Source organism: Coturnix japonica, chromosome 4 (genome assembly GCF_054131305.1).
Source record: "Coturnix japonica strain WE chromosome 4, WE-NBRP24, whole genome shotgun sequence".
Taxonomy (NCBI): Eukaryota; Metazoa; Chordata; class Aves; order Galliformes; family Phasianidae; genus Coturnix; species Coturnix japonica.
In genome coordinates this window covers 70985934-71012831 of record NC_140666.1, presented here as the reverse complement: position 1 = coordinate 71012831, position 26898 = coordinate 70985934, and the positions used below count along the sequence as shown (strand labels likewise).

Sequence of the window (26898 nt, the reverse complement as noted above, 5' to 3'; positions counted from 1 at the left end):
TCCCAAACCAAGGTCATTAAATGCACGGTTGGAGGCAGGAAACCCCCCTGTGGACATCCACAACACCATCAGGGCTGGAGCCTGCTCTGACTTTGCCACCTGAGCTGGTGCAATAATTGAATCCTGCCTCCTCTCCCCCTCCAGCTGCACCCTCACTGTTCAGCAGTCCCTGATCACATCTCACTTGGCCGTGCAAAATGTTTTCTGATTGAACAGTCACAGTATTTCCTTTCCCCAACTCTTTGCTCAGTTATCACACCTCTCTTTCACATTCAAGTCACTGCATGATTCTCCTCAGGTTGCTTCCTTTTTATCAAGTGACATTATAGACCAACAGTTAAAACGACAAAGCAGAAAGAAAATACATTCAGTCATTTTCAAACCTTGATTAGGGCATGCTCCAAGTCATATAGATAATAACAAAAGAAATACAGTTAGTAACGATCTCAGTTAAGCATCTGGGAGCACAAGCCTCTGCTGCGCCCTTTGCATCTTGTGCAAATGCACCGTGTTTGAAATAAGGGGAAAGCTGTGCTAGCCCTGCTTTAGTTGCTGGGCAGAACCCTGATGTTTATACTTCATCAATACAATCACCCCAGTGCTTTGAGCTTTCATGGGTGCTTTGAGCTCAAACATATGTTGATAGCGGTATCCAACTACTTTAGTGTTACAGTAGTATCTATAATGACTTGTATTTCAGTTTTGCTTCGTAGTACAGTACACACAGCTTTTAAATGATGAAACAGAAGGATTCTGTTCATGCAATAACTAACCCAGTTAATATTTCAAATGCTGTTCCATATAGTAAAAAAGGAACATGTCAGTGTGTACTGTAGATCCACTTGGTACAAGTCCTATCCACACCTCTCTTTCTCAAACTGCCTCTGTAGGATCACTGTTTTAATCAGCTTCATTGTAAACTGAAGGTATGTCTGAATGGCATTATGCAGTGCTGGGAGAGACACCCGTGCTGCTTGCAAACATGCTCTCACAGGCAGCAGGAACAATAAAGCAGCCGTAGCCCAGCCACCCGCCTGGACTTTCATCTCCTGCATGTCAGCAGGGCTAATTCATCTGAGCGCAGTGCTGTACCTGCACGGTAAGCTGTTCCATGCTCAGATTTCAGTGCACAACTGTCTTTTAGGTACAGATCCATTGCTATCGAGCAACTCTGATTGTACCCTGAATACATTTTATATGACTTTATCTGAAGAAGTCAAGAATAGCAGGCGTCAGCCTTATGGTATTTATCACATTTATTAAATTTACCAAATTATTTTTATTATTATTTTTATTTAAATAAATTAAAGGAAATTGCTTCAGGACTTTCAGGAATTCTGTTTCTTCCACGTTCCCTTGAAATACAGTTTCAGGAGGAACAGAGGACAAGGCAGCTTCTTAGCACCCTCTGCCACCTGTGTGCTCCCATGCGAGTGACCAAGCTTTCTGTGTTGCTCGTGTAGCCTATTTTCCTGCAGTAAGAATGCAGCCGAGGTGTCTCAGTGACCACACAGAGGCCACCTCCCTAAAAATTACGCGGTTCTCTGACCCACCCCAGGTCTCACAGTTCAGGCTAATCATTGACAGGGCTTTTACGATCACAGGCTTTTAGTGAAGCTTTGATAAGACACTCCAGCAGTTAGCGGCAAGTGAAGACAGCCTGCACAACGGGGACTCCAGGGAATGAATGGATTTCTTTTGGTACTGGTGAAGGGAATCAGACTTTTAATGCTGGCATTATAAACAGCATAATGCGCGGCCGACAGCTGAAGAGATTTGTTGCTTTTTGGACATTAGTTTTCGTAAGGATAGCCGCCGGGCTTGCTGGAGAGGGAAGATCTGTGTGGAAAAAGGATCCCAACTCCAGTCCTGTGAGTGAAACACAGATGTTTTTGTATGACACTTTCCCCACAGAGTTTCTGTGGGGTGTAGGGACGGGGGCATTCCAGGTGGAAGGCAGCTGGAGGAAGGACAAGAGAGGACCCTCCGTCTGGGACCGCTTCATCCACACGGAGCTCAGAGACACTGAGCGCGCAAATGTTTCCAGTGACAGTTACACCTTGCTGGACAAAGACCTGTCAGCTCTGGGTTTTTTAGGAGTTACCTTTTACCAGTTTTCAATCTCATGGTCAAGGCTTTTTCCCACTGGAGTGGTAGCAGCTCCTAACGAAAAAGGACTCCAGTACTATAACACCCTTATTGACTCTCTGCTCTACCGAAATATTGACCCCGTGGTTACCCTGTACCACTGGGACCTGCCCTTGGCACTGCAAGAACAATATGGGGGATGGAAAAATGAATCAGTCATTGATATCTTCAATGACTATGCCACCTTTTGCTTCCAGACCTTTGGGGATCGTGTTAAGTACTGGATTACCATCCACAATCCTTATTTAGTTGCTTGGCATGGGTATGGCACGGGTATTCATGCTCCTGGAGAGAAAGGGAAAATAACCACTGTCTACGCTGTAGGACACAATCTGATCAAGGTACAGTATAATAAGGTTTTACAAACTAAACTTGCACTATCCTGGGAAGTAATGGGAGAAATCAATCATGTAATCTATGTTAAAAAATAATAATGAAGAAATGTGAAAATACCAAGAAACAACCCTTAGCTAAGCCAGTCTTTAAAAGAACATTTTTTAAATCTTCATGTTTATTTCATTGTAGTCTCAGCAGCTGACTCAGTAATTATTTGTTTTCAGGTTTAAATTTCTTTTTGCTCACAGCATCTACCCATTAAAGATCACCAGTTTCCTTTATTCTTTTCATTTAGTTACACTGAAATGAGCTTTCTGTCATTCAACCACACAAAAATGACTATTCTCTTAGCTCATACAGAGATTTTTTTTTTCTATTTGCATATGGGATCAATTCTGCTAGTAATAGAAGGTATGCAAATATAAATATGATTAGTTCTGGCTTAGTAAGATCACATTGTGAAATGTTTACCACTGACCTAGCAAGGTCATCAGTTCTTGGTTTTGGAAGAAAACAAATGTCCTCTTCACTATTTGAGAGTTTCAAAATTACATTATTTCCACAGCAATTTCTGCATTTCCATTTTTACGTGAGCGTCATTTTATATATCAGCTTTCTTCTACAGAATTAGACATCCAATACATTTGATCCCACGATCAGTAGCTTCAACAGCTTCAGTCCTGGGTCCTAAGCTCATAGTGTTCTGTCTTTGCAAAGGGCAAGAAGGGACGTGAGAAGAAGATTATATTTTTAAGTAAAAATGTAGAGACATTCATGCTAATAACAAGAACTTAACAGTATTTACAGCATCTCTGATTTAATTCCACAGAGTAGCTTGTTTATATGCTTAAAAGTTTACATTCTTATTTTCTTGTGCTATAAGTTAAAACAGCAGTTCAAGATAACTAACAATATAAATACACCATTCTTTCATCCGTATTGCTCTAAGTACTTTAAAGAGCAAACCATTGTCCTGCCTGCTTGATAGAGAAGCTGGTATAATTCCCCGTGCTCAAGCAATTCCCTGCTGTCATAGAGACCTTTTCTACTGCCTACCATACATTATAAATGTAATTAACAAATATATCTGAATGTATGTGTTACTTAGGAAGAAGCACACATGTTGGAAAATATTAATTAACAGAGTGTTTGACACTTTCTGCACCTTCTATTCCTTGTGTTTGCTTCCAGACTTGCCTACATTTTTGACTGGCATAATCAAAACTGGGCTATTAGCTCAGCAATGTCTGCAGTAAAATCCATATATACACCACATAGCACAAAGAGAGCAATACCTCTCAGCTGAGTGTGCCAGGAAGCCCAGCACAGCCGGGTCTGATACACAAATTACTAAGTGAAGCTTCTTGGTGAACGTTATTTAACTCAGACTTGAGTTAATTGTTCATTTTAGCTTTAAAATCTGCGCTTCTGAGCATAAAACAAATCACTACGAAGAAGGATTTAGCGAGACTTTGTGCAGTACACAACACATTAACTGTTCATTCGTTATTCTTGAGCAGAAGTTATTTTCATGTTCTGCATTCAGAAAACAATACACAGATATCGATGTTTCCATCTAAAATATATGCCTGCATGTTCCTGTATACAGTACTCATAGACAGTTATGGTCTGTTAATATATCATTATAAAAGACCTGATAGTATCCCCATGGAAATGAATAGGAAATATGATGTTTGAAGCTGTTCAATTATAAGAGGCTAATATTTTCACATAGGTAAATCTCTATCTAATCAGATGGTGGTCACCAAGGCGTTATCTCTACTGACCACAAGGCATCTTTACCACAGGCTAAAAGCGCCTTGAACCAAAATAATCTCTCCAAACAAGCCCCACACACCTGCTCTGCTTCCAGAGTGATTTTCACACTCTCATCATCAGACTGTCAATTCTAGCTCCCCATTCTTTAAAACCCAAACAACTAAATGCAAAGAGAATCATTTTATTAGGATTTTTAAGGATTCTCTTGCTGTTCAGCACACTGAAGTAACTCCACATTGTTTTGTGTCTTTGTTGTTGAGATATTCTATGAAATCCACTCTGCTGTAACAAATCTTATCAATCTGAAAGTGTCGCTATTTCTATAATAAGCTTTTTTTTCCATACAGATAATAATTTATAGCAGCAGAGTCTGAAGGAGTGTGAGAATATTTCAATGAGGAGAACAACACTGTTGTCTTTCTTCTATTAAGTTGACTCATTCTATCCAGCCTTTTTGCAGGGTTCATACTAACTGTCTTAGCACTCCTGTGACTTTGAAGTCTACGGAATAATTGCTATGTTAACACCAGGACAATATGCTGAAATTAATGTCACACGTATCTAGAATAAATACCCAATATTGATCCTGCTTTCACTGTGTACTCAGCCTTGACATTTGTCCTTGATCTAACAAGGAAAGTGAAAGATTAGAGATTAAACTGTAACTGAAAACAGAACATTAGTCAAGATGTACTCAAAATAGTCATCATAATGTATGATATAGCTTTCAAGTCAATGTTTATTTCATGTTTCATCTTACAAAACAAATGCTAATAGTCAGTTGGTTCCATCAGTGATAGTTTGCAATTAAGTATGTCCTCCACCTGAGAATGCTCAGCTGCTTCACAGACAATTAACAGCTCAAAACAGAGTTACTGGCAAGCAAAGGTTATTGCATCTACAACAACTGCAGACGCCTTCTATGTTGATCAGTCACTTTTTTTTCTAAATTGAGACAGCCTTTGGAATTTGGAGACATCAGTGATGTCACAATTTGTGATGTGCAGATCTTACCTCAACTCATGCTAAATGCAGGTGTTTGCGTTAGAGGTCTGCTGGTGTAGAATGGTACCTGCGGCTGCTTTCACACCTGCAGACAGTGTTTTAGTAGTAACTTTATTTTTCTCTAATCAACTTCCTGAAATTGCATATGAAGCGACGTCTCCCTAATACTCTTTCACGTGTCAGTATTGTATTTTTAATTGGTTGGTTTTTGGCAAAGCTAAAGATTGCTAAGATTTACCAGATGCCCCTTCCTGCTGCCTGGCTGTGCGAATAACACAGCTGACCTGAGCAAAGTTTTTCTTGTCAAACCAACAGAAATACGTATCTTTCATTAAACAGGTGTTAGTGTGCTGTGTCTGGGGAAAAATATTCACTAACCACATAAAAAATCAGTAGGGGCAGGCAAGTGCAAGCTAACACCAGAGTAAGGCTGGCCCTACCAGCCACATGGGGCTGGAGGGACCTCTGGGAGTGAGGGTAACTGAGGGGATGGCGCTGGCCACATGGGTTTGCTGATAAGACTGGTGAGAAATCCCTTTTATAATATTATAACTAGTAGCTCTCGGTTTACTTCATACATACAATTTTGCTGGCCTCCCTTTAACCTGCATCTCAAAGGTTAACGTTGCTTTATCAGTACTTTCAAAGACAGACCTTGAACGAATGTTACAAGCATGACCTTAGAAACCATAAACAACTGATACACAAAATTTCACAAACTGTCATTCCACAGCACTCCTGAGCTTAACCAAATACCTACCTGACATCAGGCCTTTTTCTTTCTTCTTTTCTTTTCCAAACTGTGCAGTTCTAGATAAATCAGCTGAAATTATTGTCAAAGGTAAGCAATGCTGTTTGGCTTTGTAATGTCAATCTAACGCAGCACTAGAAGTGTTTCATAATGTTTCTCCATGTTTTTCTGGGTGCAAACAGTCATTTGTTTTCCAGCTTAGTGTATGGAGCCGTTCTTCAGAAGCAATGTAAACCCTGAGTTATTGGACAACTCATCAGCAGGGGGAGGTGTCAGCTCCTCTCCTCTGTCACATCCATCCCCAGAGCATCCAGAACCATCCTTCCATCCTGCTCTGACACCTGCCATCTCCTATTCTCCTGCACAGCACTCAAACATTGCTGGCGGTTCCTAAATCTCCAATACATTCGTTTTAATGCACAGACCATAACAATTTTTAATTACGTGATCTCTTAACTAAATAATCAATGTGGTATTCAAAGGTAATTCTGGTGTGTGACAATGGTAAACTGTCTAAAAAGCAATAATGACCTGAAAAAGTGAATTGCAATGCAATGCAGGGTATGTTTTCATTGCTACTAACACACTTGGCAAAACTTGCGTCTGTCCTAGAAAAGGCAGTTTGGCATCACCTGAGTGCTGATATGTGCTGATATGGGCCATAAGCAATAAAACCTGCGACATGCAGCTGCCAGATTTCCTTTTAAAACCAAAGTGTTGCTGCTGTCAGAATGGATACTTAGAAGGAACAAGCTTTATTCTGCTGTGCTTCATTATACTGTCAGGAAAATAGTAATTGTAGCAACTTCAAAGAAGAAATGAACTGTAAGCCTGGATCAAAATCCTCACACTAGGAAACAGCATTTTGGTTCAAATTTTGCAGCTGCAGCTTAAAGCTTCCTCCACATTTTGTACGCAGGATACCTGAATTGGAACATGTTACAATTAGTGCAAATTCAAACTAAGGAAAGTGCACCCCGGGAACAGAACAGAGGGGATGTGGTCTGATCTGAGCAGATTCTGGGAGCCCCCATAGCACAAAGTCAATCAGTAGCACAAAGCCAACACTGACACAGGAGACATGATCTAAGATATATAATTAATGTAAAAATTGTAACCACAGTTTGAATTCTAACAGCAATCAGTGCTTTACAACAAAGGAAGAACTGGCTGGGACTGTGCAGATCACTGATATCCCACTGTCGACAGCTGCTTGATCTAAAATTAGTTATGAGAGCCACTTCATGTTGCTGCTGGAGCATCTAACAGCCTTCAGACCTATATCAAAAGGCAAAAAGCCACAACCCTAATGCATCACAGCAACGGCACACAGGAGATGTGAGCATTACTACCACCTAAAGGCCTTGCATTTTAGCAGCTATTGCCCAGTGCATCTCTTCAGGGTGATTGCTATACCTTAACCATTCCGTGATATTGCCTAAGTAGCAGCAATTCAACCTTGTTTTTCTTTTACCAGGCTCATGCAAAAGTCTGGCATAACTACAAGAAACACTTTCATCCGTATCAGAAGGGACTGATGTCCATAGTCTTGGGATCCCACTGGATCGAACCCAACAGATCGGAAGACACTTTGGACATTTCTAAATGCCAGCAGTCTGTGGAGAGAGTACTCGGATGGTTTGCTAAACCCATCCACGGGGACGGCGATTATCCAGAGGAACTGAAAAATGAGTCTTTTTTGCCACGCTTCACCGAGGATGAAAAAAAGTACATAAAAGGAACGGCCGACTTCTTTGCGTTTTCCTTCGGTCCCGATAACTTCAAACCTCCAAACACTCTACCAAAACTGGGACAAAACCTGTCGCTCAATTTGAGGGAGGTACTGAACTGGATTAAACTGGAATACGACAGTCCTCGCATCTTCATTGCGGAGAATGGCTGGTTCACCGACAGCCACGTGAAAACCGACGACACCACTGCCATCTACATGATGAAGAACTTCATTAATAAGGTGTTGCAAGGTTTGTGCACAACTTTTTTGGATATATATATTTTTAGGAAAATGTTAAGCTTTTTAATGATTAGATCTTTATTTAAAGGACGTGATGGCAACTAAGTTAATTATTAATTATTTCTACTGCATAAGCGTGAGCCCCTGATCAGGATCCACTGTTGGCAGTGTTGTACAAACAGAAGAAATATGTAGTCCCTGGCCCAGAAAGCTAAAGTCCAACATCTGGGCACAAAAGTGAGTAAAAATGAACGTAAACAAATACACTGCATATCGCTTTTCACTGATGGCAGCCTGGCTGTAAAACCTTTGTGCGGGCACATACCTTGATGGCAGGAAGATAAGGCAATGACAACAGGCCGTCATTGTCGTTCTTGGAGGCAATGGAAACTGAACTTTCACAGCTGTTACTTTCCTATAGTACTAAATACATGGCTGATGAATGTCAATTTCTCTTACGCAGCTATTAAATATGACAACATAGATGTGTTCGGTTACACAGCCTGGTCACTCCTTGATGGCTTTGAATGGCAACACGCCTACAAAATCCGGCGTGGATTGTTTTATGTGGATTTCAGAAGTGAACAAAAGGAACGGATTCCCAAGTCATCCGCGCTTTATTACAAACAAATCATACAGGAAAACGGCTTCTTCCCAAGAGAGTCCACACCAAGTGTTCAAGCTCAGTTTTCCTGTGACTTCTCCTGGGGTATCACAGAGTCTGTTCTCAAGGTAAGAGTAGATAAAACACAGAAATGACCACTGGAGGCAGAACAATTATCAGTTCACTTTGTGAGTAAAGGACTGGGTGCAGGACCTTTTTCATTCAGGGATCTCAGTGTGCACTGCACACCATCTTTTCTCCCAGATGTTTCTTACAGTACCTCCTACAGCTTTGAATTTAGTGGACAGGATGACCAATGTGTACAGCAGTGCTGAAATACTCTTTGTCATCACATACAGAAAGGCAGTCCAATGAAAAAAACATCAGCCACCTCCACGTGCCAACAGAACTCTGTAATTCATCCTACTTATCAACAGAAGTAGGGAAAAACAGTAAAGCTTCCATATATTCTGTGAAGCATTTTGAGTAAAATACACAGCACTGAAAAGACCACTTCCTTTAAATCTATATATACTTTAAACTTCACTATCTTATACTACAAGTTGCACAGAAAGCATTAAAAATAACACCCAAAATGTATCCTTCTCTACATAGAAACTTGTAAACTAGTAGAAGATAGCAGAGATGGAATTGACTACATGCTGTTTGTGTCAGGTATTTGCACAGACAAAAGGACTACCAGAAAGAACAGGGGCTGGACTGTTGTGCCATGGTTGCACAAGACTGACCTTGGCAGCAGTGCCAGAACAGTCCGTGCCCACCTGTTACATCCCCTGCTGCCTCTGCAGCACCATCAGAACCGCCCTTTGTGTGACCACAGAGGGAACCCATCTGGGGCATTTATCTGTGTGACAGCAGACGTAAAGTATACTGGTGGAGGGACCGGTGTGACCTCATTTTAACATACTGCTTTCCTTTCCCCAGGCAGAGTCCGTGGCTTCCTCACCCCAGTTCTGCGATCCAAACCTCTACCTGTGGAACATCACAGGAGATGGGCTCCTGCACAAAGTGGAAGGAGTGAAGCTAAAAACCCGGCCGGCACAGTGTACGGACTTTGTCAGTATTAAAAAGCAACTTGACCTCCTGGAAAAAATGAAGGTTACCCACTACAGATTTGCACTTGACTGGTCACTAATTTTACCCAATGGAGATCTGTCAGTGGTCAACAGACAGGTGCTGAGGTATTACAGATGCGTGATTAGCGAAGTGCTAAAACTCAACATCCAGGCTATGGTCACCCTGTACTACCCAACGCACGCCTACCTGGGCCTGCCGGGCCCTTTGCTGCAGACAGGAGGGTGGCTCAACCAGTCTACAGCCTTCGCTTTTCAAGACTACGCGGCTTTATGCTTCCAGGAACTTGGCGATTTGGTTAAACTCTGGATTACAATAAACGAGCCAAACCGACTCAGCGATGTCTACAACAGGAGCAGCAGTGACACGTACCGGGCAGCGCACAACTTACTAATAGCGCATGCCATGGCCTGGAGAACATACGATGTGCAGTACCGGCCCTTCCAGTATGGCAAAGTGTCCCTGACCCTGCACTCAGATTGGGCCGAGCCTGCCAACCCCTACTTTGAGTCCCACGCCAAAGCTGCCAACAGGTTCCTTCAGTTTGAAATAGGCTGGTTTGCAGACCCCATATTTAAGACCGGGGACTATCCGGCTACAATGAGGGAATACATCCATTTTAAAAACAAAAAAGGCCTCTCACACTCTTCACTGCCATCTTTCACAAGCGAGGAGAGGAAGCTCATTAAAGGTGCAGCTGACTTCTATGCGCTGAATCACTTCACCACGCGATTTGTGATTCACGAGCCTCAGAACGGGAGCCAGTATGAGTTTGACCGTGACATCCAGTTCCTGCAGGACATCACCTGCCTGAGCTCCCCATCTCGCCTGGCAGTGGTGCCCTGGGGAGTGCGCAAGGTTTTGAAGTGGATTAAAAGAACCTACGGTGACATAGATATCTACATCACGGCAAACGGAGTAGATGACCAGTCCTTGGACAACGATGAGCTACGGACTTATTACTTAGAAAAATACGTACAAGAGGTTTTAAAAGGTGAGTCTATGATAGATTCCTCAGAGCTGTTCCCAGTCCCAGTTCAATTTTCAGATAGTGTGATACCTCAGACTAATTATGGAAACATCTCCCTAGTTTACAGTGCTTCTGCTGAGTCTGGCTCACATCCTCAATCACGCTTTCTGCTTACATATGAATGAGAGACACCAAGGACTGTTATTTATGATTTCATTCAAGTATTTTTTGCCCAGTGTTTGCATGCAGCAGGGTTACAGTCCCATATGTCGAGGGGCTGAGCAGCTGGGTCTGGAATAAGGCAGGAATTTCATCACCACCACCCTCAGGTCCCAGCTGGGAATCTGCTCTCCATAGGTCCCGCAGGTGGGTTCACAAGAGCAGGGCCTCACTTTTACCAGAGAGGAAAGCTCCCAACTCTAAACCAGCTCAGACCTGCAAACTCTAGTTATACTCTTTAAGTGGATAACCATTTGGAAACTTAACTCATTGCCAGAAAGTCTGCAAGTCATACAAAACTTTACTAACAATATTAACACCACTTTTATTGTTCCCTCCCAGCGTACTACATTGACAAAGTCAAGATTAGAGGCTACTACGCGTTTAAACTGACTGAAGAAAAATCTAAGCCCAGATTTGGATTCTTCACTTCTGACTCAAAAGGAAAGCCCTCCATAAGATTTTACAACAACCTGATAAGCAATAATGGCTTTCCTGCCGACTACTCTGTCTGTGACCTGTCCAACGAGAAGCAGTGCAGCTTCTGCTTGTTTGTTTCTCAGAAGAAGCCATTAATATTCTTTGCCTGCTGTCTTTTCTCCACTCTGATCTTGCTTTTAACTATCATTGTCTTTCACAAAAGAAAAAGAAGAAAACGTTTCAAGCCAAAGAGGATCCAGCGCATCTGTGTGTCACTTTAATAAGGGGGCACAAGCCCACTTTGACCAGGATTCATGACTGTGCCTTCTACAGAGGACCATACAGAACTGGCAACTGCAGAAAAGCACTATGTGAGTCACTCCAGTTATCCACACCGACCACCTCAGTTGAATACAGAAGGAAACTGTATGCACAGGAAGACAAGCTGTGATACCTGCTTCTGCTGAAATCGCTTTTCTCCACTTTCTGTACAAGGAAAACGTTACTACTTTCCTGTGCCTTCGAATAACCTTACAAACTGTTTGACTTGTAAAGAGATATTAGTGTGTGAGAACTGATATGCACTTTTATACACCCCCCCCTTTGGACCCAAACTTCCTGAGATGGATATTCATGCCATGAATGACGTTAAAGATGGAATTGCAATGGGTAGTTTATAAATAAAAGTGTTAGTAAACACCAAATGGGTAAGTGCGGTCACTATCTGTAACTTTGCACTTTTGGAGGAACAATCTGAACATTGTCAATTCCAGCTGCCCCTAAACACTGAAAACAGCATGAAACACAAGATAAGTGATGCAATTTCTTTACCTACTGTTACAAAAACATACAGACCCTCAATAAGACCTGAGACGTATTTACCTCCATCTTGCAGATACAACGCTTTCTAGAGAGAAGCATCCTTACCCATCCAAGGCAGTCACCACTTCCAGCTGTTAGCATCAAATCCACCCACACAGAACTACCAGGGTACAAAAGGACACCGACACTGAAGAATACTGTAGATCCTTATGCACAGCCAACTAGAAACTTTGCATACACCCTCAAACTAGTGTGTATGCAACCAAATGAATCCCCATCACCCAACCTTAAATCTCAGTTCATAAATGCACAACTACTCCTCCACTGTATTTCAAGTGCTGGCCAACACCGTAGCAAGTCAATTTATTCAAAAGGCTGTAGCAGTAAAACCATGGACTTTTTGAATGTGAAAACGCTCTGCCAGAACAGCAAATGGCAGGAGTATTAGAGATGCACGTGTCCATTACCTGGACAAGAGTCTTCTGGAGCCCATGCAGACACTTTCATGTGCATCCCACTCTGTGTTCAGCTCAGTGGCTCTGCACTCCTACATGAATTCACAGCAGAATCACAGTTGCTTTAGGTACTTCTCCTTTGGATGCAGAGATGTTCTCCTTGTTATTAAGCTTCAGCCACTTTATACCAGTATTTTATGCAACCCTTTTTAAAATTAAGTCACAATATAAATTTTAGCGTAGCACAGAAACAGCACGAAATCACAAAAAGACTTGATACGGTAGAAGAGAAACCAAGAAAATAAGTTTTATCTGCAGATGACACAAATCACATATTGAAACTCTGCCGTATCTGAATTCTGACATAGGGATTTGAGTTTCCTTAATTCTGTGTTGCTCAATCCATGTATGTCACGTGTTCAGGCTTACTCTGACCCTGCACTCAGGTTCAAAAGACTTTAAGTCGGCTTTTATCAATTCCAGACTGTTTTCAACATATTTCAGGTCTAGAATTTCCTTCCAGAATCTGTACGTCATCATCATCTCCTGCAATCATTGGTTTGAGGTTTTGAATAGTAAGGAAAAAACACTAATTTTCTTCCTTTGGAAACAATGCTTTTGCTGTTTCTTGATGTTACAATTTAAAACTACCACTCTGGGGCTTTACGTGGCATGAGGATTCCAATCCATCAGACTTCTATTGATGTGAATGTTCAGAGAGAAGTAACACTGCACAAGACTACCAACATACAGAGCACTGAACTATTTACCATGACTGATGAAGGCCTTGAGAGGGTTCACAGTATTTTAGATCTTAAAAAAAAGGAGACCCAGATATGAAATAGATTTTCTTTTATTAAAACCTCTGATCTTGCTCAGTGTTTGCATCAGATGTCCCAATCCAGTACGTGCTGATATGCCGTCTCATTTTTTTGTTCTGTTTTTTTTTCAGGACCCAGACAACTGTAAATAAAACGTTAAAGGCCTTTTAAAAAAGCTTTACCTAGCAACGCAAACATGACATTCAAAGGCTTGTAGACATAAAACAAGTTCATTTATCTGCAAAACAAGAATAGCACCAAAAAAAATCTGCCCAATTTATTCAGACAATATTACTTGAAAACGAGTAGATGCTCAAAACTTTTAATAACGAGAAGTTGTTCTATTTCTTAAGGAACTCTGAGCAGCACTGGCAATCATTCTTTCTGTAGCCCACAAGCACCCAGCATCTGGCTGCTGCTAATAAGATTTAGTTAATGAAATTCACTTCATCAGGATCCTCTGTCTCACGCTCCAGTTCTGAAGGCACACGTTTATCTTAAGTGTAACTCAGCCTGTCTCATCCCACGCAAGTTATTTATTTATACCACATAAGGAACCACACGTATCTGAAATGCATCAAATTCATCTAGCAGTTAAAATTCTTAAGCACAAAATCCTTGTGCCCAATGTCAGCAACAAATTTAGATTAACAACTATCACTGTTCATCTGACATTTGTTTACAAGCACTTAAATAAACTATATAAACTATAGACCCTAACATAGGAAGTACTATCCTTCTTTTTTCCCCTATTACTTTATTTAGAGAGAAAAAAAAGAGGAAAGCCAGCGTATAACTAGGAGGAGCCTTAGTCTAAAGAAGTTTTCTCTGTCAATAAATGGAAAATGCTTTCATCCCATGTCAGTTGGGTTTCAATTCCCAATTGGCATCCAAACTAACATTCACACTATAGAAATAGGATTCTGTTAGATGCTTATCCCCAACAGCAGCATAAAACAATGCTATTAAGAGATGTGAAGCTGCTGTCAAGAGATCCAAGTCTTAGGATATAAAGCTTTATACAAATGCATCCCTGTAGTGAATACGGTAAACCACTGAGTCCCTGTTGAAACAGAAATACTTTATCAAGGCCCCAGTTCAAGTCACCATTAGACACTTCCTTCCCACATGCTCTATCTCACATCCCCACTGCTCCCAGCTCCCATATTCTGCACACCATAGACTTCAAGATGCAAGCTAATGTGCCATGCTTGTCCTCAGAAAGAACTGAGCACACCTGACAAACACAGCATATTAATGTACAAAATAATACCAATCCATGTAGGACGACACCAACCTTCAGGTGAGTTTTACTCATCTGGCTGCTGTACTGTTCCTTTCTCAGAGACGTAGATACCGTCCAAGAATTTCCTGATATCTTTATTCTTCACTGTAGTGGCTTGCTGGATCAAGGCAGCTATGAACAAAGCAAAGCCAATAGCGTAAGAGATCCAAACAATGTTTCTGGTATTTTAACTAATAAAACCATCACTTGGAGAAGGGGATTATCAACTTGAAATCATGGCAGTTCTAAAGAAAAAGAACATATTTTACTCAGTGTATCATGGCAACATGAGGCAGAAACATATGAGCTGTCATTTACTTCAGCACTGAATACAAAGGACAGAAATTGTTTGCTACACTGACATCTCTAGATAAACTTGAACACATCATTACATTTTTCTTTGCAACTACTTCACAAACCTGAATTGGAAACCAATTCAATGTCATTCCCTTCAAGGATCAGCTCGTCTTTCTGGGCTTGAGAAACGGCACAGGTAACACCTACAGAATAGAAAATGCACAAACTTTTACCAGCAAAATAATAAACACATCCTGAAGACACTGCATTCAGGTCCCAATTCATAGATGAAGGCTCTTCTCACTCTAGACAACAAATGAGCTTCTCTGACTTAAAATGGTCCTCCCACAACAAGACTGCCCTCTCCCAGCAGTTTCAGCACACAAAGCTTACTTCCTTTCAATCCAGAATGTGACTGTACTACAGCACTAATCACCAACACAGCTCATAAGCTGGAGAATCTGCCAGCATGACTGTCAGCTAGGTGGTGCCATTTTCTACATTCTTACGTTCATGAAGATAAAACCAGATACACAGCAAGCAAGTCACTGAAAAAACAAATCCTGTCCTCTGCTATGTTAGACACAATAGAATCATAGAATTACTCAGGTTGGAAAAGACCTCAAAGATCAAGTCCAACCACAGCCTAACCACAGTACCCTAACTCTAACAACCCTCTGCTAAATCATATCTCTGAGCACCATGTTTCCACAAGAAACAATGAAAACCTTTCTAAGGGACAAGCACTACCATATCCAAGAACCTAACAGGAACCTTGCACTTGCACAGGAAGTATCACAAGTACAACTCTATAGTATGATCTACTTAGTAGTTAAGCTAATGCTTCACTAACATCTATCTTTGAAGTAAATGCTGATCTTAGAAAAGAAAAAAATCAAGTCCAGTAGCCAAGCCCACCTTCAATACTACACTGCAAATCAAACTCCTGCACCAAGTCCACGCTGCACTGAGCAGGGTGCTGGGAGCAGTCTGATGCTTCATCTAAACGCACCCTGAAATGCCATCTGTCACACACACACACCTTCAACAGTAATGGAATAAAAAACAACTCTGGAAGATCTCAAGATAACTGTGTTTCTGAAGTGCGTTACAGCTTCCCCTCCAGAGGTTTTGTACAAATGTCAATGACTGGTTCAATTGCCTTGGTGCCTGCTGACTTCCCACCTACTCAAGATCTCCAGTGCTTAGGAGGCACAGGACCTGAGATTCCTCTACACGACACAGCTATTTCAGGTAGGATCACAGTTGGCTCTGGTGTGGAATCAGGTGCCTTGTACCCCAGCATGGTTTTGAGTTGTGCTTCTTTGACCAACAACTGGCTGCTGCTGAGCGGTTTGGGACATTTTCAATGTGATCATCACACTTGGATGATGAAGCCTGTCTGCATACTCAAAAATGTTTCCCATTTTCTGCTTGACCCTTTGAGCAGCACTTTGAAAGCCAGGGATTACTCAGAACAGAGACAGTCCCAAGGTCCCATCCACACACTGCTCCAGGTACTACAGGATCATATAACAGAAAGTCATTGGGGCCCTTCTCTTCGCCAGCTACAAAACCAGCTGGACTTATGTTTAGGTTGGATGCTACAAATTCCGTCTCAGAAAGAGTGGTGAGGCATCGTAACAGAATGCACAGAAAGTTCTGTTTAAGGAAAGGGTAGATGCACTACTTAGAGACATGCTTTAGTTGTCAATATTGGTGGTAGTTTGGACTAAATGATCTTAGAGATTTCTTTCCAGCCACAGTGACTGTATGATTCCTTCTGGAAGCTTAACAAGGTCCTTCCAACGTCTGCCTTGTTAGGCTTCTTGCTAAACCTCATGTACACAGAGCTAATGGGTAAGATGAAAACTGAGACGTGTCCCTGGCTAATTACAAAATTAAAAATACAACTCTTTAAATGCAAGTGAAATCAGATGACCTGCAAAGATTATAATAGAAACACTGGTCTAAAACCAAGCACCAGAAATTTACACCAACAAACACTGTGAAGATCTAACAACAATGAAATGAAACACTGGGATCCTTTTAACATCTATTGCACTACCTAGCTTTATCATTACTAAGGATAAATAACAGAACGGATATTAACCATCAATCTGCACTGAGGTAAATGTATTGTAAGGTGACATAAATACAGAGTGAAAAATGCTGCTTCCAGTAATCAGCTGTTCCTTGCTACCAGTGGCAGTACTGAAAGGGAATAGATTGGAACCCCGATTAGAAATAGCTGGTCACAGTATGTCCAGCTGTACCCACCTGGCCTCATGCGCACCCTGCGGATGTACTTCTCTCCCAAAAAGTTTCGGATTTCCACAAGTGAGCCATTCTCCTGTATAACTACATTGATTGGGAAGTGAGCGTACACCGACCTCATCTTATAACGGAAGCCCTAGGATAAAAGGCATCATTAGGCACTGAAAACAGGAAATCAGAACACAGCCAGAAAGGAAAACAGAGGCATAAAGCTCACTGGTTACATTTAGGAACAGAATACACTGAAGATTTGGTCCCAGTAAAGATATTAAGCTCAAGAAACACTCAGAGCTTATTGTTCATTCCTTCCTTCCCCTGAATTTGTTTGACATCCAAAAAGAAAAAAGAAAGCTGCTCACATGCACAATAACTGACATACATGGAAAAGCTCATTCAAGTCTGCCCATTTTTGCCCCCAAATGCCATTGGAACAGCATCTTACCAGCGTCACGCCCTTTATCATGTTCTGTACATGGCTGCAAATGGTGCGAACTGTTGCCAGCTCCTTCCTGTTACCCCACCACTTGTCCACACGCAGCTATACAGAAATAAAAAACAACAACAAGGCTGTAAGTTACATTCCGGTACTAAAAATAAAGTGGCTTTGTGACAAATTACAAATGAAAAGCTATTAAAAGCACAGATATACTTTATTTCTTCAAAAGACCATTGAAGACCAACCCAGCTCCAGTCCCACATCGTGAGCCACAGACACACAGGAAGTTTTTTCCTTCTTTTTGTCCCATCAGAGAAGGTAGGACAGGCAGCAGGTCTAAAAAGGCTCAGAAGCCTTAAACTGAAGAATGAGGCATCCAATACTAAATGCTAAACTAGTTGTTCTGAAGTCAGCCTACTATAATGCAAACTATCCATTTTCTCAGTTACACAGTGTTGGGAGCTTTTCTGACAAATTAAATGCCTACTAAAAGTTACCAAAATCGGCCATTTTCCCCCTTTTTCTTTTCTTGAAGACACCACATGAAAATATCACACACACATTTAGGGATCAGCCCTCCCAGTGTAACTTGCCAATTACTTTTACTCAGCTAAAACCTGTCAGGCAAAAGAACATCATACAACAAGGAATCCCCTTCGCAACAATAAGAACTGCAACCACACAGAAAAACAATCAGCACCACTCCAAGACACAACAGAACCTCAAGCCTGCCATGGAGCCCAAGCAGGTCTCAGCATCCCAGCAGACCAACTTATCCCAGAAAACATAACAGAGCTCATTAACAGAGCTAACAAGGCCAGATACACCTGGTTGAAGCTCCTGCTTTTCAGGCCTTTAAGCAGGCCGTGCTCCCCTCCCCCTGTGGTTACAGAGCGCGTGGAACTCACCTTCCTGCGCTTCTTTCCCAGCAGGGACAGCTCCACGTTGATGTGGTTGAAGTCTCTCCGCAGGGTCCCCCGGGGGCCCTTCACGATCACCGTGCGGCCCTTCAGGGACACGGTGACTGCAAAGCGAGCACAGACAGACGCACGTTACAGCTGCGATGCCGGCAGCAGGTCGGGCCTTCCAGCAGAGCGCACACGTACCTTTCGGAGGGATCTCCACCGTCTGGTTGCTGAGGATGGTCTTCATCCTGCAAACGACAACCACCACAAGCTGCAGCCCAGGAGGAACAGCGGCTCCTCGCACCGCCCCGCTCCCCGCACGTACCCGCGGCCCGCAGCTACGTTGTCCCGGCAGCTCCCGACCCCAAACTACCGCCGCTACAGCCGCCCGCACGCAGACCCGCCCCAGGCGCTAAGGAGGCCGCGGGCTCCGCATCCTTCCCCACAGCCCGGAGGGCCCGGAGCAGGGAGGGGCGGAGGGGGCGTCGGAGCAGGCGCCATCCCGCCGGCTTTCCCCGTCGGGCCGCGCTCAGGGCGCCGTGGCGGTTCGGCCGCAGCCCCGGGATGGCGGTGTGAGCCCGGCGGGGCGGCGCGGGGCCCGTCCGCCGCCGATGGGGCTGGATGCGGAACCGGGCCCACACTCACCTGGCACCGCGCAGCGCCGAAAGGGGCGGCGTGTGACGTCATCACGCTCTTGTAGCCGGTCGCGAGCAGCTGACGTCATCACGCAGAGACCGACGTCTGACAGGCCAGAGAGAGCGAGCTCCGATGGCAGCGAGCCGCAGCGGGACGGAGAGCGGAGAGCGGGGCGGCAACATGGCGCTGCTGAGCGGGGCGAGCCGCGGGGCTGCGGCCGGTACCACAGCGCGGAGCGTGCTGCTGCGGATGGGGGATCGTGCACGGGTGGGTGGATGGTGGGAAACGCCTGCGGGGGGGCAACTGGCTGCGTCAGTCACCGTATCGACAGCGCGTCGGACAAGCGGCCCTTGAGCTCCGCTTAGCGCTGCTGGGGAACAGGCTGCACAGGGAGGTTGTGGATGCCCCGTCCTTGGAGGTGTTCAAGACCAGGTTGGACGGGGCCCTGGGCAACCTGATCTAGTAAAGGTGTATGTTTGGTGGCCCTGCCAGGCAGGGGGGTTGGAACTACATGATCCTTGAGGTCCCTTCCAACCCGGGTCATTTTGTGATTCTGTGATAGCTGAAGGGAGTCAGTCAGTCCTTTATAATTCATTACATTATACTGTTCTTTTCTTTTAGGTGTCAGGGAACCACGTGTGTAACCAGTACGGAACATCAAGTTCTTTGCCTGAGGAGACAAAGAAAGCCCTCCAAACTGGACCAGACTTAGAAGACTTTCTATCGGGAGATCTGGCAGACAAGAGCGTGTGGGCTGAGTATAAAGGCAACTTAAAGCGTCAGAAAGGAGAAAGGTACATGGCATTGCAGTCAGCCGTTAATTGCTGTGCTCTGCACTGGTGTGCTGTGAAATCCCAGCATTACAGATGATGGTCTCAAAGCTTCCAGTGCCCTTTCTCACTGGATATGTAACAAATTGAAGTGGGTCTATATAATTAATATAGACCAACCTTCAAGACCAGGTTGGACAGGGCTCTGGGCAACCTGATCTAGTAAATATGTATGTCTGGTGGCCCTGCCAGGCAGGGGGGTTGGAACTACATGATCCTTGAGATCCCTTCCAATCCAGGTCATTCTGTGATTCTGTAATTAATGGAAATTTACCATGTAGATAATGTATTGATGTTGACATTTGTTTGCTTTTTGCTCAGGCTACGACTTCCTCCATGGCTGAAAACGGAGATTCCCATGGGCAAGAATTACAATAAACTGAAAAACACCTTGAGAAGTTTAAACCTGCACACGGTAGATCGAATATCAAACCAAGTTTTCCAGTAGAAATGATGATGGCTTTTTGTTCTGTGTTTGTTTCTGTGGAAGACAGAAAGACATTATGTCTTACGTGGTCTTGTGAATATTATCTCTTGTGAAATGTGTACATTTAAGTGCTAATGACAATCTATGCTAACTAATAAGGCAGTTACTCAGCTGAGGAGTTGTTGCTTCTGGGCTTATATAGTACAAAATGGAAATGGATGCCAGGAAACCATTATTTTCTTCCTATCCATTCTGCTGACTTCTTCCATAACAGTGTGCAACTCTGTTAATCTCACAGATGGAATTAGGATTATTTGCAGGCTCGTACTGAAATCTGGTACCTTCCTGTCTGTTTAACTTCAGGTATGTGAGGAAGCACGTTGTCCCAACATTGGGGAATGCTGGGGAGGTGGTGAATATGCTACAGCTACAGCTACTATTATGGTAAGCCATTTACTATTTCTCAAGTATCTTATTACTGTTTGAGATATTTGTAGCATATTGTTGGATATGTGGCAATCTGTGCTGAAGTGTGGGTTTGTTACATTAAATGTACAGGAAATCACTGTCCTCACCCTCTTCTTTAGTACTGAGATGGCCTGATATAGCATGTGCAGCTGTTTGTTGGTTGAGCAGTAGTGATGTGCACAATGTCAATGTAGGAATGCCTTTTTTATTTCAGCTGATGGGTGACACGTGCACTAGAGGCTGCAGATTTTGTTCAGTAAAGACAGCAAAAAATCCACCTCCGCTGGATCCCGAGGAGCCTTACAACACAGCAAAAGCCATTGCTGAGTGGGGCTTGGATTACGTTGTGCTGACATCTGTGGACAGAGATGGTTAGTGTGCTGTCATTAATGTCTCCTAGTATGGGCTCAGTGCAAGCGTTGAGAGTTCTTCTTTGAAATGAGTTTCTACGTACTCTTAGTATCTCTCTATACGTGGTAAAATACACTAGAAGTTACACTCAGAGGATCATCTTTTCTAATCTAAATCATTCTGTGATCAAGTCCAACCATTCATCCAACACTGCTGCTAAGTCATGTCCTTAAGTGCCACATCCACTTAACCCCCCTTTCCACACAGATATTTTCCTGATACTCAATTTCAGCCTCTGGCCCAACTTGAGGCTGATGCCTCACGTCCTATTGCTTCTCACCTGAGAAAAAAGACCGACACCTTCCTCCCTCCAGCCTCCTTTCAGATAGTGGCAGATAATCTGCCCTAAATGATCGTATTTAGTCTGTGTGCAGAGTGAGGCTTGGTAGAATATCTGTTGCAGACCTTTGGCATAAGCAGTAAGATAAGATGAGTTTTCTCTTTGACTAAGAACTGCTTTATTAGTTTGGATTTAAGTGTGTGTGTGAGAGAGAGAAAGAGACTCTGCTAATAAGCAGATGCATTTCTGGAACAGAAAGGTTAACTGAATAACTGAAATGCTTCTAGATATGCCTGATGGAGGAGCAGAACACTTTGCAAAGACCGTCTCCCATCTGAAAGAAAGGTACATTAATAACGTATTATTGTTGTTATTATAACTTTATGGTGGTATCTTAGTTCTGCTGGGATGGAATTGTTTTCTTCAGAGGGTCTGATATGATGCTCTATTTTGGTTCTAGGAGAAAAATAACACACTGATGTTTGCAGTTGCCTGCTATGGTTTTTTGCCTGTAACGTCTTACAGAGCCAAAGCCATTTGCAGCAAAGGGCCCCGAGGAGCTGGGAGGGAACAGAATTAGGCCAGCTGATGTAAACTGCCTCAAGGGAGATTCCCTGCCACATGACAGCACACAGGAGGAGTTTTATCTCAGCTCACAAATTCTACTTTGCTTCTTTTCCATTCTTTCCTCCATTCCACTGGGAAGGGGGGAGTGAGCAAACAACTGTATTATCAGAGCATCACTGGTTTGGATACGTTGGGGATTTGTTCTATTGAACGTTTACCATCAGTGATAAGAATCCCACAGATGTGTTCATTTCGTTTCTGTTCTTCAGGAACCCCAAAATAGTGGTGGAATGCCTCACCCCTGATTTCCGAGGGGACCTCAGCGCTGTGGAGAAGGTGGCGCTGTCAGGGCTGGATGTGTATGCACACAACGTGGAGACGGTGCCAGAACTACAGAGGTGAGCAAGAACAGTCCGTGTAGTTGGAGGCAGGACACGGTGTAATAGGAAAGGAGGTTTTTGAAAGGAATTGTCTGTGTCTGGGAGCCAGAGCTGTGTATTTCAACCTGCTTTCAGCCCCTCCCGCCTCGTGCCCACAGCCACGCGGTGCGCTGCCGCAGAGGGCAGGGGCAGGCAGGGACGCTCCCCCCGTGCCATCCGCCGCCTTCCGCCCTGCCGGCTGTTGGCCGCCCCGGTGACGGGATGTGGGCGGGGAGCGGCGGGGCCGGGCTCCGACATGGCGCGGGGCCGCGGTTCCCGGCCTGCCTCGCGCGGCGCCGCCCTGCCCGCCGCCCGCCCGCAGAGGGCGCCCGGGATTCGGCGGAGAGGAGAGGAGTGTGAGAGGGAGAGGAGCCATCGTTGGGGCGTCGGAGCTTCGGTGTCGTCTTTAACTCGCCTCTGTTCTCCACGTCAAAGGAGAGTCCGCGACCCACGAGCCAACTTCGAGCAGTCCCTGCGTGTGCTGCAGCACGCCAAGGAGGTGCAGCCCCGCGTCATTTCCAAAACCTCCCTCATGCTGGGGCTGGGCGAGACCGACGGACAGGTGCTATCAACCATGAAGTGTGAGTTTTCTAATGTTTTCTATGCTGTTTGTGTGTGCCAAGCTGGCTAAAGGTGTTGGCAACTTCCCCTGGATTTATTTCTCTTTGGAAAAGCACTCATAACTCCAGCATGAAGGCTTTGAACCAGTGGAGAAGCACCAAGTGTATGTACATGCATCCATTTTCCCACTGATGAGGGCTCTGACCTAAAGATGCAGTGAAAAGCTGCAAAATAAAGACAAGCGTGTCATCCCTGCAGTGAGACTGTGACTGCAGTGCAGCTATTGTCTCTAGCCCTGAACTAGAGCAGGTTGTGCAGCAGCCTGGATCTCAGAACGAGGTGCATTGCTGCTGCTGGTGGAGGTTGTGGGCTCTGTGTCCCCCCTGCAGGGTGCTGTGCAGTGAGCCTGGCTCAGCCTTGCACGTGGTGTTGGCCACTTGCTGACAGTCCCTTGTGCTGCTTTTGCCACTAACAAGGACGTTTGTTTTCACAGTGTTGCGTGAAGCAGGTGTAGATTGTTTGACTCTGGGACAATACATGCAACCAACTAAACGTCACCTAAAGGTAAATATGCCTTTAATTTACAGAATTATGGTCTGTACCTTGCAATAGAGTTTTTTTTCTTTCTAAAATGAGGCTTGATTTGCATCCTTCTCTTAACTGTGGATGTTGGGAAGTATTTCCTTCCTTGTCTAACTTTATTTCCATCTGTTACGGACTCCTTGCTAGAAATGGCCCCAGCTGTAATCCTTCCATCTTCCCATTGCTGCTGTTAGCTGGGCATTCAGCTGCAGCTGAGGCATGAGTCTCCCTGTGTGCCTCAAACAAAAGGGCTGGAGGCAGCTCTCCTGCACTGGCTGGTCCTTAACGGTGCCACTTCAGCTGCAGAAATGACTATTTATTCCTTCTGCAGCCCACCCAGAGCTCCAGTCTCTGTTCTGTTACTCTGTTTCACTGCAGTAACTTGCTAATAAAGAGAGTTGTGGGACTGCTGTGCTCTTTTTTCAACTAACTTGGACAAATAAAGGTTTGTGCAAAAGGACTGTTGGAAAACAGCAAAGGAAATGATGAAGCAACAACTTTTCAGCTCTACCTGTTTTGGAAAGCAATGCTTTGACGTGAGATGTAACTGTTTCCTGTCACTCCATGCTGCCTATATTTTATTTCCTTTACATTAAGGCCTGATCTGATTGAATTCCTGTCCCTCAGGTTGAGGAGTACGTGACACCTGAGAAATTCAAGTACTGGGAAAAAGTGGGAAACGATCTTGGATTCCATTACACAGCCAGTGGGCCGCTAGTGCGCTCCTCCTATAAAGCAGGTACGTTATTACTAAGCAGTGGTACATTATTTCGGATGTGATATTTTATCTAATCAAGCTGAAACTGTGATGCAAAACAGAATAAAATACTGGTAAGAACAGCCCTAGCACAGAATACAACAGGAATGCACATTGTTTTGCTTCGTGTCCTGGAAACACCTACAAATGATTTTTGGTGCTTCTTTGCCTTTCAATTAGGTGAATTCTTCTTGAAGAACTTAGTGGAAAAAAGGAAGACGAAAGTCATCTGAAAATGAGAGTGAGCCTATTTAAAGCAACCAGCTCTAAGGATCCTTTTTCAGCACATAATTATACTCGGTTCCAGAAATACAGAAGGCCAGATGGCGGAGGCATGAATAAACTTACTATCTTTCCAGAACATTTTACTCTTACCAAAGCACTTAACGTTATTGTACTGGACTCCTCCTGGCGGTGCTACAACTCTGTAGTCCTTCCAGCATTAAGTACTAAGTCAGAAGACAGAACTGATTTTGAAAGAGCAAAGCAATCGAGGTAAGCTGAAAAATAATCAGAGGTTTAACAGATTTGATACTACCATTGGTGTTGCTGCAATTGGATACTGATTGAGATGCCAATAATAGGTATTTAAAGGGCAGTGAGATCTTGCTGCGTCTTACCATTATTGTGGAACACAAGCTTGCAGGGACTGTGGGAAATAAAGGAACTATAAAAAAGCACACGCAACAAAGGACCCTGTTAGGATTGTTTTGAACCACAGCAGAGAAATGCTGTTAATACTTGTTCAAGACACGGTGTCTTTTGCCTGAATCTGAAGAAAATGAACTGTGCCATTCTGAGAGCTGATGCTTTGCAGGTGTCCCAAAGGTGGTGAGGTGAAGAAAACGAGACCTCCCTGTGGTAAGATAGCTAACCTTGTATAGATATCAATGTAAAACATTAGGAAATTCATGGTTGCTATAGCAGTGGAGAGAGAACCACCTTTAGCTTAGGTACATACGTGACTGTAACAATCCCCTCTCCTCTGTACAGATGCTGCTTCAGCATTGGGTGGCCAGATTTGTGCATATCCTGTACTGTAATTGTACTTAGTGTTGCCTGGGGAATTAAAGGAAAGCCCTGTACCCCACCTGAGGGTGTGGAGGTTGCATTCTGTCTGGGTACCTGCCCAGGAGATTGATCTGAGTGCTTACTCTTCTACATTCACATTTACCTGCATTGTGGCTGAAATCTAAAGTCTTATGTACTGTACAAAGCTCAGCTAGAAATAAAAGTGTGGCATATGGAACAGTAGCAGCTGTACATTTCTGCCCCTTCAGTCAAAGTAACCTCTCCCTAATTGTTCTCAGCTGTGTGCCCTGAACAGGATCATGGTAGTGTAAACTGGGGAGAGTTCGTATGTTCTTTATGGCTTGTGTTTAATGCCTATAACATTAAGATTTTCACCTTTAGAAGGTATCAACAAGCCTGCAGAGTAGTCTTGGAAAGAGCAGGTGTGCTGTGAGCCACAGCCACTTCCCTTCAGCTGAAACGCACCACATACCAGAGCAGCAGAAGGTTGGCACTACAGCAAGGAGTGTCAATACTGCCTCTACTACAGCAGGCCAGGAGGGGCGCAGCAGTAACCTGATGACACCCACAATGTAATGACTGCCAGCTCTTATTAGAGGCCTTCCTATAAATAATGGCTTTAATAGAGCAGGTTTAGGAGGCCATTATTGTAGCTTTTGCCAAGTTACTGTTTTCAGCATTATTGCCACCAGAAAAACAAAGAAAAATCCTGAGCCATAGAGCAGTTTTAAAACTGCTGATGGACACTGATACACCCTGATCATCTATGACTCTTTTTTTCCTCCTATTGAGAGAAATAATGCTTCTATAAAACAGAGTCTGACATTATTTCATATGGGAAGTATGTTACAAACTGCTGCTGGGTGGATCAGAAGATGATCTCAGGCTTTACACAATTGTCTGACAGCAGGCCCCAAGTTACACAGGCTCTATAAGCCTTTCCAATCACATGTTTTGCTATGGCTTCTAGAGAAAGCAGTCATATTTTGGCATCATAAATGTACTTTTTGTTTCATTTCCAAGATTTTTTGAGGAGCTCTGACAATTTGTACAGTAAGAATTTCAGGTTTTAAAATTCTTTTCCTAGTTGAAAAACCTGCTTCTTCAACCATCTTTCATCCCTACTCCCATTTTTTCCTTTATAGCTTTATGTTAAAGGCACCAAACACTCAGAGGTTATGGCTATAAATGCAGCACTGTAACTGCTCTTACACAGCTCTTCATCAGAAACACGCTCGCTCTATTCAGCTGCAGTGCTCTTGGCCATCCTCATTCCCGGAACCAGCACAGTTTTGTCTGAATTAAGAGTTTAACATACATACAAAGAAGTA

At 43.7% G+C, this 26898-nt stretch overlaps 3 protein-coding genes and 1 long non-coding RNA gene across 7 annotated transcripts; 2 read left to right on the top strand and 2 right to left on the bottom strand.

The window, feature by feature from the left end:
• The first annotated feature begins 1602 nt into the window (after positions 1-1602).
• KLB (klotho beta) lies at positions 1603-12003 on the top strand. Of its 2 annotated transcripts, XM_085547245.1 has the most exons (6): positions 2390-2489; positions 6077-6109; positions 7497-8001; positions 8455-8723; positions 9541-10684; positions 11222-12003. In XM_085547245.1, the coding sequence occupies exons 3-6, from the start codon at positions 7557-7559 to the stop codon at positions 11578-11580; spliced, it is 2217 nt and encodes a 738-aa protein (XP_085403371.1). In that variant the 5' UTR covers positions 2390-2489; positions 6077-6109; positions 7497-7556; the 3' UTR covers positions 11581-12003. The 2 variants fall into 2 exon arrangements, with proteins under 2 accessions (XP_015717971.2, XP_085403371.1); XM_015862485.3 differs by lacking the exon at positions 6077-6109 and having other exon boundaries at positions 1603-2489.
• On the bottom strand, positions 7782-8451 carry LOC146761123 (uncharacterized). Its single transcript, XR_014946001.1, has 2 exons — positions 8317-8451; positions 7782-7963 (listed from the first exon to the last, which is right to left on the bottom strand). It is a non-coding gene; the product is annotated as an uncharacterized LOC146761123 (long non-coding RNA).
• A 1410-nt stretch (positions 12004-13413) lies between the features above and the next one.
• Positions 13414-19269, bottom strand: RPL9 (ribosomal protein L9). Of its 2 annotated transcripts, none has more exons than XM_015862488.3 (8): positions 19243-19269; positions 18799-18845; positions 18601-18716; positions 17699-17794; positions 17260-17392; positions 15102-15182; positions 14695-14814; positions 13414-13539 (listed from the first exon to the last, which is right to left on the bottom strand). In XM_015862488.3, the coding sequence occupies exons 2-7, from the start codon at positions 18842-18844 to the stop codon at positions 14708-14710; spliced, it is 579 nt and encodes a 192-aa protein (XP_015717974.1). In that variant the 5' UTR covers position 18845; positions 19243-19269; the 3' UTR covers positions 13414-13539; positions 14695-14707. The 2 variants fall into 2 exon arrangements, with proteins under 2 accessions (XP_015717974.1, XP_085403388.1); XM_085547262.1 differs by having other exon boundaries at positions 18923-19267.
• Positions 19270-19348: 79 nt separating this feature from the next.
• Positions 19349-25784, top strand: LIAS (lipoic acid synthetase). Of its 2 annotated transcripts, none has more exons than XM_015862487.3 (11): positions 19349-19500; positions 19855-20027; positions 20385-20478; positions 20854-20934; positions 21173-21329; positions 21937-21994; positions 22486-22614; positions 23071-23216; positions 23690-23760; positions 24406-24517; positions 24716-25784. In XM_015862487.3, exons 1-11 carry the CDS (start codon positions 19366-19368, stop codon positions 24766-24768), a joined length of 1209 nt encoding a protein of 402 aa, XP_015717973.2. In that variant the 5' UTR covers positions 19349-19365; the 3' UTR covers positions 24769-25784. The 2 variants fall into 2 exon arrangements, with proteins under 2 accessions (XP_015717973.2, XP_085403378.1); XM_085547252.1 differs by having other exon boundaries at positions 19497-19665.
• The last annotated feature ends 1114 nt before the right edge of the window (positions 25785-26898 follow it).

Coding starts and splice junctions, on each gene's coding strand:
- KLB (XM_015862485.3), top strand. CDS start 1,752: ATGCGCGGCCGACAGCTGAAGAGATTTGTTGCTTTTTGGACATTAGTT. Junction 8,002..8,454: donor CATTAATAAGGTGTTGCAAG/GTTTGTGCACAA, acceptor TCTCTTACGCAG/CTATTAAATATGACAACATA. Junction 8,724..9,540: donor TCACAGAGTCTGTTCTCAAG/GTAAGAGTAGAT, acceptor TCCTTTCCCCAG/GCAGAGTCCGTGGCTTCCTC.
- RPL9 (XM_015862488.3), bottom strand. CDS start 18,844: ATGAAGACCATCCTCAGCAACCAGACGGTGGAGATCCCTCCGAAAG. Junction 15,183..17,259: donor CAGGGTGCGCATGAGGCCAG/GTGGGTACAGCT, acceptor TCTATTCTGTAG/GTGTTACCTGTGCCGTTTCT. Junction 14,815..15,101: donor TGAATTGGTTTCCAATTCAG/GTTTGTGAAGTA, acceptor CTTTGTTCATAG/CTGCCTTGATCCAGCAAGCC.
- LIAS (XM_015862487.3), top strand. CDS start 19,366: ATGGCAGCGAGCCGCAGCGGGACGGAGAGCGGAGAGCGGGGCGGCAAC. Junction 21,995..22,485: donor GTCTCCCATCTGAAAGAAAG/GTACATTAATAA, acceptor TCTGTTCTTCAG/GAACCCCAAAATAGTGGTGG. Junction 23,217..23,689: donor GGTGCTATCAACCATGAAGT/GTGAGTTTTCTA, acceptor TTGTTTTCACAG/TGTTGCGTGAAGCAGGTGTA.